Here is a 12,500-nt window from a genome sequence, read left to right as displayed (position 1 = left end):
TCCCTCTCTCTCCCCCTCTCCGCCTCTCTCTCCCTCTCCCTCTCTCTCCCCCTCTCCCTCTCCCTCTCTCTCTTTCTCTCTCTCCCTTTTCCCCCACACCTCTCTCTGTCTCTCTCTCTTTATCTCTCTTTTTTTAACTGAATCGGGTTAACCTAGCCATGGTTTTCCAGCTACTTATACTAAACCAATTTCCCTGTGAATTCTTTCTCTAAAATTAATTTCCAAACCGAGCCATGGCGTCAGGAATCTGGTACGATTTGAATATAAGAGCATAATTTGTGGCATTGATATCGTTTTAGTTATAATTTGGTCATGCCGGGAAATGGCTCCGATGATGCCAATTACATGCCACTGCCGCTGGTAAATGTAGAGAAAATCTTGCATTGATTTTTTCAAAAAAAAAAAAAACAAAAAAAAAAAAAATATATATATATACCGTTTGATTCCAGATAAAACATTGCTATTGATATTCTCCTCTTTTGGCAAATAAGCTCATGTGTTAGCAAATACTGTGAAATTTAATATCTGATGTATCATCCTTGCCAATACTAAGTTGATATATATGTATATATATTCAGTGTTTATAGACAACGCTACCTGAAACATTTTTCATTTCCTCGTGTTTGACTGAGCAAGGGACTAAAGACACACTAATTACTTGTGCTATGTTTTCATATTTATTTATATATATATATATATATATATATATATATATATGAATATATATGTATATATATATATGTATATATATATACATACAGTATATATATATACATACAGTATATATATACATATATATATATATATATATATATATATATATATAATGTATATATATATATATATATATACTGTATATATATATATATATATATATATGTGTGTGTGTGTGTGTGTGTAATGATAAAAAGAATAGATAAATGAAAAAGTAATGATAGTAATAAAATTAAATGACGCTTGTTATTACAGCTATACAATGCGCCATAGTATTGGAGGGGGGGAGGGGGGGGAAACCAGAATTAGTGGCGATTTCTGATTTCACGGTTTTACAAATCGAAACCTGTTTCCCCGGGGACTCCAATGCCCCAGTCTCCCCCCCCCCCAAAAAAAAAGAAAAAAAAAGAAAAGAAAAAAAGTTGGGTTGGAAGGACCAAATGAAAAACCAAAAAAACGGGGGGAAAAAAATAAAGCATTTGTTTCCATGACACTTGTGTAATTCCAAAACCGTTCACCCACCCAAAACAGTATTTGGGCTGGAAGGACACACAAAAAAAAAAAAAAAAAAAAAAAAAAAAAAAATCCATGACACTTATGTTCTTCCAAAACCGTTCACCCACCCAAAAAAGGGGGTTGGGTTGGAAGGACACCCCTCCCCAAAAAAAAAAAATGTTTCTATGACACTTCCGTTCTTCCAAAACCGTTAACCCACCATTAAACTACACCGGGTTTTTTTTCCTCGTAATCAAATTGCTAATCTGTTGGGCTGCATTTTGTGGATTGGAGAGCGGGGATGACCGTAGCTGGTCAATACCCAATCAATACGAACGGGCACCCATCGTGCACCAATTACACTTGGAAACATAAAAAGGATTCATTCTGTACGATCACTGACATATAGATAAATGAAGCAATACCATTGGATAATTGCTGTCAATATGCTCGCGGAGCCATCCAATCACAATTGAACACATAGAAGTAAAACAGGGAAATTGGTTGGAGTGAAATCGAGAAGTGATCTATTATTGAAGCTATCGATAGAAGGGCATTTAGAAAAAGATGCGATGTCATTGGTAAGGATTTCTATGCTTGTTATCATTGCTGTTTGCAGGCACCAGTGATGTGTTGCTAAATATATATATATAGATATATAGATATATTTGTATATTTCGGCAGCAGGTTTTCCTGTAGACAGGTTTCATTGAAGAAAATAGCAATTGATGCATTGATGATCTTGTGTAGAGTTCCAAGTCTATAGTTAGACGTATTGAAACTCTACACAAGAAGATCATCAATGCATCAATTGCTATTTTCTTCAATATATATATATATATATATATATATATATATACATATATATATACATATATATATATATATATATATATATATACACTTAAAAATCACTATCGGAGAAATAATATCAGAAGTACAGGAGATCCGTATATTTCGACTACTATCTGTAGTCCTCTTCAATAGAAAGTAGTCGAAATATACGGATCTCTTGTACTTCTGATATCATTTCTCCGATAGGGGGTTTTAAGTGTATATTTACAAGTGTGTAATAACATTACAGTTTCCCATATATATATATATATATATACACACACGGGCGGGTGGAATATCTTTTCTAATGCAAGTTTCATTAAAACTGGTAGCTAGTAATTATTGCCAAACAGTGCTTGTATTCTAAATGTATTTCTATCAGCACTTCCTGAGTAACATGTGTAGAATGGATACAAGTTCTTCGAAGCTCAGAATAAGGAAAAGAATTTAATGTGTGTTTGTGTGTATACTAATCGTTGAGTTTAGGGCGAAACCGACCAGGAATAAACTCGGATTAAGACCCGTGTCTTCGTTAGCCACCTTCCTCCATTTGTCTCAACAGATGTTGATAGCATCATCGCCTTAGGCCACAATATGACTAGCTGTATGATGTCTGTACTTCGAACTCCTATTATACGGAGACTTCTTATAAAAGAGGTGATCACACACTCCCTTCTTTACGAGATCCGAGCTCCCCTTCGACGCTAACTTCTTACAAAAGTGGAAACTTCTGAGAAAAAGTGGAGGCCACACATCCAAGAGTAACTTCCTTCCCTAGTACTTTTGCCCTCCCCCCCTCAAAAAAAAAAGTATTTCTGTTCCCTAAGAGAACCGAGCGACCCTGTGACGGACACTTTGACAAAAGAGATCACACTTGCCAGAGTATTTCCCTTCCCTAGGAGATCCGAACTCCCTTCACACTTATACTTCTTACAACAGAGGTGATCATACACACTAAAGTATCTCCTTCCCCTAGGAGAACTGAGCTCTTTTCCGACGGAAACTTCTGACAAAGATCCCAGAGTATCTCCATTCCCTAGGAGATCCGAGCTCTACAGGAGACTTCTGACAAAGAGTACCTCCCTTCCCTAGAAGATCCGAGGTTCACAGGAGACTTCTGACATACAATACTTCCTTTTCCCAGGAGATCGAAACTCCCCAGGAGACTTCTGACAGAGAGTAACTCCCTTCCCTAGGAGATCCGAACTCCCCAGGAGATTTCCGACAAAGAGTACCTCCCTTCCCTAGGAGATCCGAGCTCTTCAGGAGACTTCTTACAAAGCATACTTCCTTTCCCCATGAGATCGAAGCTCCCCTCAGACTTGTAATTCTACAAAAGAGGAGATCACACTTCTCAGAGTACCCACGAGGTCCTCTTCGACGGAGACTTCTGCCAAGTGAGGAGACTTCCGAGAAAGAATTGAGGTCACACTCACCGAAGAAGACTTCGGGGTCTTTCCTGAAGAACCTACCTGCGTTTCAGTGACGTTGAGGAGCTTTGCCATCTCCGCTCGTTCTGAGCTCGACAGGTACTTCTTGACCTCGAACTGCCTCTCGAGTTCGAAGATCTGTCTCCCCGTGAACGTCGTTCGAGCCTTCTTCTTCTTGCGATCTCCGGAGGCTGCAGGCGAAAATTCGAAAATAAAAGTCATTAATAGATTTTTTTTCAAAATTGCGTCCTGGATTAGTGACTTAATGAACTAGTTAGTAAATAGGGGTAGATTAGAAGATGTTTATATTTTTGTATGTATTTGTGATATAACACTATGAATAGATATACAATATACGTAAACACGTATACACATAAGTTCGTACGCACACACACACACACACGCGCGCGCGCATCTACCCGTGCATTCATCTATCCATATATTACATTACATTACATTACATACTCATACATACATACATTACATACACACATACATACATACATACACACATACATACATACATACATACATGCATTACATACATGAATACATATGTACATATATACGTACATACATACATATATACATACATACATACATACATTACATACATACTGCCTCCTTCAATCCTCTCTTTACCATCCGTATGACATTACTTCTTCGTAACGACACTGACCTTAAGGAATGAATCGCTGGTTAGTTACTAAAAAAACTTCTTCTGTATCCTCACCTACTCCTCCATTTTTATGTTGCAACACTTTTCTTTTTTTTCTTTTTTCTTTCTTTCTCCACCTTCCCCTCCCTTCCTTTATCCTCCATTTTCTTTTTCTTCCCCTTTACCCTTTCCTCATCACCTCTTTTTAATATTTCTCTTACTTTTACTCTTACCTTCTTCCATCAAACATCAAAGCATTTTCTAACAATTCTCTTTTATTTATTTCAACCTTTTATTACCCTCTTTTCCCTTCTCCATTCACTTTTCATCTTACTCCATCTTCCTCATCTCCTCATTCCCTTTCTTACCGTCAGAGTTGTCGTTGATGGAGCCCTGAAGTTGTGGCGACTCCGTTCCGTCACCCAGCGATCCGTCCTTCTTTCTTTTGATGCCTTTCGATTCTCCTGAAGAAGAAAAGAAACCAAACGTTAACAAAGACCAAAAGTGTATGTTTGTGGATGCGTATATACGAACTTCCATGACTGTGTCTCTATTTTGCCTATGATTCTCATGGTACATAAGAAATATTTTTTACGCATTGTTGTGAGCAAGTCGGCCTTTGCCAAGTATATACATTTTCTTGTCCTCCTTGTTCGTTTATAGTTTTATGAAGAGTCAAACGTTCGTAAAGTCAGCACGCAGGGAGGGGCGGAGCTTCTTTGAGCAACGACATGACGTCATAACGCCTTGTGGTTTTCCTAAGTAATGATTATTCTAAAACAGAACGCCATTACTGTGGTTATTATCTTTTACAAAAACATGAAAACTTTGCGTGTTTTACAGATTGGTAATCTATTCAACACGAGATGGTTTGCATATTCTGTTCTTATTTGCGACGGATGGATTTAAATGTACTGTTGTGTTATATTAATATGCAAGTGTGTGTGTATGCGTGTTTATATGTATTATATATATATATATATATATATATATATATATTATATATATATAATATTGTATATACAAATTTGTGTCACATTTTCAGAATTTAGACATCGTTAAACGTAGAGCAGTACCATTGTACAGATACACAAAAGTATTTCTGCCCAACTTTTGACCGACTCTGTTTCTTGACCTCTACAACCCTGTGACATACTTTAAGTACTTGATTCTGGCTAAGAACAGATTATTTTACTCGATTGAAAGTCTACATTCCTCTTGAAAGGGTCACGGTCCATTAAGACACCTTCAGACAAGGGGCCAGTACTGAGGTTCACGAAATCACCAGAATAATGTCATCAAATGATGTCAGAATTTTGAAATGTCAATCTCAATTTTGGTGAGTTGATCATTTGATTGAGTTGTTGTGACGTATTCAAAGTTAACCTTGCTACAGTGTCCTTAATCCCTTTAAACTGAAGAGAACCATTTGAAGACGTAGATGAGCCGATCAATACATCACCAAAAAAAGTGTCCTCGTTATCACAGACATTATCTTTATCAAGGAGTCCTGTCCTCATTACCAAAGTAGGTATGACCCAAGGAATTCCTATACAGTATGCTTGTGAATTTCAACAATAAAATTAAGAACACATTCCCCATCGAAAAACAAATTCAAAATATACTATATTGAAATGCAAAATTATAATGTTTTGCAATTAGTATGGAAGCCAAAGTCAGAATACTTTGTAGCCAACCGAACACCAACGACCCGTCCCTTCCCCGCCGGTGTTCGGTTTGCTGCATAGTGTACTGACTTGGACAATCACACTCTTTACAAAACATGATAGTTTTGTTAGTTTTGCATTTCATTACAGAATATTGTGGGTTTGTTTTTCGATGGAGAATATATTCTTACAGTTTGTCGGTGAAGTTCACGAACATTCTGTATAGCACCGGAGGATATCATTTGAGCAATTAGAGCGAATAATTTGGGTAAACGAAAGAGAAAAACGATCTTAGCGACAAGGCAATTAGGAAAACTATTTACATCCTGGGAGGGAGGAGATAGACAACGGAGATCTTGCGTCCCCTCAGGAGATACAATTAAACGTTTTACTACCGTAGACACACAGCCGGGCTCTAAAGTCCGTCGACATTTTTCGTAGTAGATTCATTTGTTTATAGATGACGCTGTGTCGCTACAGGGTCATTATTTTGCAATATATGTGTTAATAACTTGCTACCGCGTTGAAATATTGTGTGTGTGTGTATATATATATATATATATATATATATATATATATATGTATATACATTTATCAACCATAATTCACTTTAATTCTACGCCATCAACATCGAGAAGCTCGAGGAGGGCAACATGCAGAAATTGAAACGCGGTACAGCTAAGGAAGGACTCAAACCTGCGCTAGCACGTGGCAAGTGATAGTGACTTAACCAATTGCGCCATCAAGATATATATATATATATATATATATATATATATATATATATATATATACATATGTACATATACTCGTACACACATACATATATGCTGCACATACATGTATAGATTGAGCAAAAAAATGTCTTTTTGGGTTAGTTAAGGACCCAAAAATGTGTTCACGAACTTTTGAGAACTGACTACACCCCGTGACACAATAAAATCGTCAACCATCAGTCAGAAAGCACCTACAGAAGCACCTACAAGCACCTACAGAAGAAGACAATCGAACCAAGTTGAACACTTTCGCCAGGTCACGCAACGTCACGGATATCATGTCACAAGTATCAGGTCACACAGCACCACAGACATCAGGTCACGCCATTCCACGAGTGGTAGGTCACACAGGGTCACGGATACCATGTCACCCAATGCCACAGGTATCAGGTCACGCAAGGTCACGGATATCAGGTCATTTAGTGCCACGAATGCCAGGTCACGCAGCGTCACGGATATCACGTCACTGGTGCCTCACAGGTCATGAAGTATTATGAAGAAGCGAAAGCCATAATTAATCCCATTGCAACAAAATGGTAACGTTAGTTGCGACAAAGGCTCCTTGCATTAAGCCCTAGATTAATACCCTGGATTGGTGGGCATGGTAAGCTGTTCAATATAGTGTGTGCTTTATTCAACTGTTTACTAATTAATTCATATGCACTTTTTTATTTCCAGGTACTTACAGGTGTTTACATATTTATTTTCTTATCTATTTTTGTGTTGTGTTTATCTATTTATCAATTTATGTATTTATCTATTTATTTATTCATTTATCTATTCATTTTATTCATTTATTTAAAGTGGGGTTTGATCTACGGTGGACAAGATGCAGGGATGACCCGTCATCCAGGAGGTGCCAAGATAAGAGGAAGGGAAGAGGGTAGAGGGGATTAGAGTATGTAGGGGATGAAATGGGTGGGAGTGGTTTCTATGCCTTGTCTTTTGGCTACCTCCCATGTAAGGGGGAAGAGATTTTTTGGTATATGTATGTATGTATTTAAAGTAGGGTTTGATCTGTGTTCTTCATGATCTGTGTATTAACATCTCAGTGCCAATTGATATTCATCTCTTTTTATTCTAGCTATTGATTGGCTCTTTTATTCGTCTCTCCTCTCCCTTTTCGGTAATAAAAAGACTAAACTCATTCATCCATACCAAAGTTGTCCTTATCTGCCGTCAAGCAATCTTATTCATCTTTGTGAAATTCCTACTCCAGTGGAGTGTTTAATGACATCAGGTGATATCATAGTGACAACATGAGTCCTCAGGGAGTAACAGTGACAACATACACACTTTCATGGGGAGTTCGTTGGAGTCACAAAGATGAAGAAAGAACCGAGATTATCAGAAACAAAACAAAATGGGAGTACCAAGTGAAGCATCCTCTTAGAACTATCTAAGAGTTTTTGAGACTTCGGATCACCCAAAGGAGTGGTAGAATGCCACAAGAAGAATAGGTCCTTGTGTAAGTGGCACGGGAAGGTCATCCAACCTTGAGACCACCTGGGGGAGTCTGGAAGATCACAAGGTCACCCATCGAGCCACAAGAGAAACAGGGTTTTTGTGTAAGTGTCAGAAGAATGACACCCAACCTTGAGACCATTTGCAAGACAAAAAAAAAAAAAAAAAAAAAAAAAGGTAAGTACTACAAGAAGTCCACTCAACCCTGAGACCACCGAAAGGTTCCAGAAGACCCCTAGGTCACCCAAAGAGCCACAAGAAAAACCAGGGCTTCATGTAAATGTCATAAGAATGACACCCAACCTTAAGACCACCTGAGGAGTCTCAAAGACACTGGGGTTACCCGAAACAGTGCCACAAGAAAAAAAAAGTCATCTTGTAAGTGCCACAAGAATGGCACCCAACCCTGAGATCACTTGCAGAGTCCAGAACACCACAAGGTTTCCTAGAGTGTCACAAGAAAAGCAAGGCTTCATGTATGTGCCACAAAAATAAAACCCAACCTTGAAAACACTTGAAGAGTCCCAAAGATTCTGGGGTCACCCGAAACACTGGCTGTGGCACAAGAACAACGGGGGGCTTTGTATGAGTGCCACAGAGAGACAAAGGACAAAAGACCCAACACCGCTTCAATGAGCACAAGAGAGAAAGACCGCCGTGTTATCGAGGTTGTGGATGAAGTGCCTTGCGGCGGCAAGGAGGCAAATGGTGCCATTAAGATAAGGACGCGGCACTACTAATTGGCACCACCTCCGCCCCGTGATAACAAAACCCAACCGGCGCGCACAACACCAAGAGGCATTGCCGTGGCAAGAAAATTATCTCCGTTTTAAATGTTGGGTAACAGGACGTAGGATTGAATCGTCTCTGCGGCTAACAGAGTCTTTTGGGGGGTCCCGGCCTTTGCCTGCGTCGTCTGTGGCAATGTTGAGGTCAAATTATCACGCGTACAGGCTTAAGCGGACCGTTTCAAGTTTATGGCCGAGAATGACGTCTTATTCAGCTATTGTCTTCGTAAAGGAGCGCTGTACCACGAGCCTGCAATGCAGGGTCTCATGCAAACATGTTATGCATGCTTAACAAGTCACTTGTCTTCAGGGAAGTGTACTATGGCGTGCACTTGCTTCCGACCCGTGTGTATTAGAATTATGTAAATACACATTTCTTTCTTGTATTAGAGCAACGTTATGGAAACAAAATACTTTTATCAGAAGAGACATACTGTATCTAGGAATACATTAAGTATTCGACAATGAAGAATATATTTACGTAGTTCTAGTATATTCTATTATGTCGTGGAGAGGTCTTGTTGTCCCCCAAGAGAAATAATTCAACCGTACTAGTAACTTTGTATCTCTTACGTAGAGTAAGCAACGAGAAGCTTACGCCCAATGGAATGTAGCTGTGGTAGGAGGCATAAGTGCCTTTATATATATATATATATATATATATATATATATATATATATATATATATATATATATATATATATATATATATATATATTATATACTTATATATATATCATATACTTATATATATATATATATATATTATATACATATATTATATATATATATATATACATATATTACATATATATATATACATATATATATATGTATAATATATATATATGTATATATACATATATATATATATATATATATATATATATATCGAAAGCCACACGTTTATTAATAGTTAAAGAAAATAAATACACAAATGTTATGAGTGTGGCAACAATCTCTAGGCGTCCCATGAGATGACCTGAGTGTGTATAAAATGTCCTTAATGTTGTACGTCATTGTTAGCTTCGTGATCAAGACCTTTTGGCTCGAAGCGTTAAAGCATTAAAATTCTCCTATTATCCCTCGTCTACTTCCTCCACCTTTAGGTTATATATATATATATATATATATATATATATTTATATATATATTTATATATATTTATATATATATATATTTATATATATATATATTATATATATATATATATATATATATATATATATGTGTGTGTGTGTGTGTGTGTGTGTGTGTGTGTGTGTGTGTGTGTGTGTGTGTGTGTGTGTGTGTGTGTGTATGCAGAATGATCACTAAAAACACGTAATCCAAAAAAAATTGCTAGTAACCACAAAGGAAAGAAACAGTAATTCCCAAGCGCTTTCGTGTTATTCACATCTTCAGGGGAATACAGATGAAATTAGTAGTACAATAAGGTTTATAAGACAAGAGACTAAACACTAGGAAAGGAACTGGCAATGCACAAAAAGTCACAAATGAAAAAGAATAAATCTTAGAGAACAACACAAATCACCAAATTACTTTTGGTCACAACCTGATTACAAATTTTGTTGATGATGAATTTATCTAATTTATAAATGCCACTACTGATATTAAGATTAGAACCTTCAGAATGTTTTATAATACTACTTTCTATAATGTTTCTATTGACAAATGAATTACAAGAAAAAATAGAGGAAGCATTAGTCCAATTAATACAATGATTGAAATCTTTCATTTGAAAAAATAAAGCATTGGATTATTGTGCTGTTTTAACACTATATTTGTGTTGTTTAATTCTGGTTCATAGTTCTTTGCCTGTTTGTCCGATGTAATACTTTTCACAATCTCTACAGGGGATTTTGTATATGCAGCCATCTGAATCAACAGGTGGATTCTTAATTATTAATTTCTTAAATGCACATGGTTTATTAAGAAATACTTTAATATTCCAATTACCCATGATTTTCTTCGTTTGCCGAGTCCCTTGTTGGAGAATCCGTTATTAATCACTTGGGTGGAGCGCTCGATTTCCTTATGCGCTTGTTGCCGCGTGCAACAGTGGAGGAGTGTCCTTACATCTCTGAGGGCACTCACTTCATCCATGTAAACAGTGGCCTGGATTAGTTGCTTTCCCATAGACGTCTGTGTTGAAAGAGCTATCAGTCTGCGTCACGAGAATATCCAGGAATGGCATCGTTTCATCGCCGCTAGATTCTGTGTTGAAAACCAGGCCGGAGGTTTCCTGTACGCGTAGTCTAATTCTATATATTCTGCGTTGGCGCTCTTGATAAATATATCGACGATGTACCTGCAGTAGATGTCATGTTTTTCCATGGTGCTAAACACTTCTTCAATGCTTCCCATGAGAAAATTCGCTAGAAGAACTCCTAGGGGGAGAACCCATAGCTTCCCCATCTATCTGACGATATTTGTGACCACGGGGACAGATGAAGGGTGATTCCTTAGTACAACACCCAAGCATGTCACGGAGTACTACTTCAGGAATGTTAAGTTTAGGGGTGTAGTTCTCATGTAGACGCATTTGATGATATAATTGATAGTGCGGTCAACTGGATATTAGTGAATAGGTTCTCCACGTCCAATGATGCAACAGTACCTCTTGCATGGTTAGTTTTCAAAATATACAGATATTCTGCTGCCGAGTTTAAGCTTGAGATAGAAGGTACATATGGAGTCAGGATCATGCATAGTCTCTTGCCCAAGCCGTAAGTTGGTGTGGGTGTCTGGGAAATTATAGGTCTGAGTTTATTGCCAGCGCTAAAAAAGAAAGTGAACAAGTTCATCGAGACAAACAATGCGGCATCCAACAGCTTTAAGTTCAGCAAGCTCTCTGGTGAATATGGAATAGGTTATTGCAACGACAACGTTAAGACACACAAATCTGGCAATAAACTCAGACCTATAATTTCCCAGATATCAACACCAATCAGCGACAAGTACGAACGAGACAGACGACTTAACTACGCCTTAAATACTGGCCAGATCCCCAGAAAGCGAGCATTCCCATCTCTTCCACCGAGACGACAAAATCCATATCCGCTCCACTGAAGAAGAGACAATGTGAATCGAAATTGCGATATGGCAGCTCAGATGACTTCCTATGGAGAAATCATCTCACACCTTGAAAGTGAGACGAAGATAATCTTGCGGAATAAGGAGAATATCCTAAAGAAAATACTACGTGCTGAATTAACTATCACTTTTAACGATACATGCTTAAGAGAAAACCTTCTGCCCATTTATACCCTTATATATATATATATATATATATATATATGTGTGTGTGTGTGTGTGTGTGTGTGTGTGTGTGTGTGTGTGTGTGTGTGTGTGTGTGTGTGAAACTGTAGTGTTATAACACATTTGTAAATACACACTTTAAACCCAATATCGGAGAAATAATATCAGAAGTATAGGAGATCCGTATATTTCGACTACTATCTGTATGTATGTATGTATATAAAAGACCAATTTGTATAACCTAAATGGGAGACTTTTTTTTTTTTTAATCTAAGTCATAAATAGATGGGGTAAAGTATCAGTAGGGTGAGCGAGTTCCAGAGACTCCAAATGGAAGGAAGGAAAGAAACACAGAGCCTGAAGGAAACAAAGTGAAACGTTTTATTGCCCCTTTTACGGTGAGATGGGTCGTT

The 12,500-nt window shown here is 37.6% G+C and overlaps 1 protein-coding gene across 5 annotated transcripts in view; it reads right to left on the bottom strand.

Annotated features, from left to right (window-relative positions):
* Positions 1-12,500, bottom strand: part of LOC143039509 (uncharacterized) — a 393,621-nt gene that overhangs the window by 167,558 nt on the left and 213,563 nt on the right. For all 5 annotated transcript variants that reach the window (XM_076209647.1, XM_076209649.1, XM_076209648.1 and 2 more), the window contains exons 4-5: positions 4,500-4,595; positions 3,516-3,664 (exon numbers count right to left, since the gene is read on the bottom strand). In XM_076209647.1, the coding sequence (XP_076065762.1) occupies positions 3,516-3,664; positions 4,500-4,595 (245 nt within the window). The remainder of the gene's footprint in view (positions 1-3,515; positions 3,665-4,499; positions 4,596-12,500) is intronic.

The sequence above is a fragment of the Oratosquilla oratoria genome, chromosome 26 (assembly GCF_046742065.1).
Source record: "Oratosquilla oratoria isolate Oo_2021 chromosome 26, ASM4674206v1, whole genome shotgun sequence".
In the NCBI taxonomy this organism is placed as follows: domain Eukaryota; kingdom Metazoa; phylum Arthropoda; class Malacostraca; order Stomatopoda; family Squillidae; genus Oratosquilla; species Oratosquilla oratoria.
The sequence above is the reverse complement of the archived record's forward strand: the minus strand, read 5'-3'. Positions and strand labels throughout refer to the sequence as shown.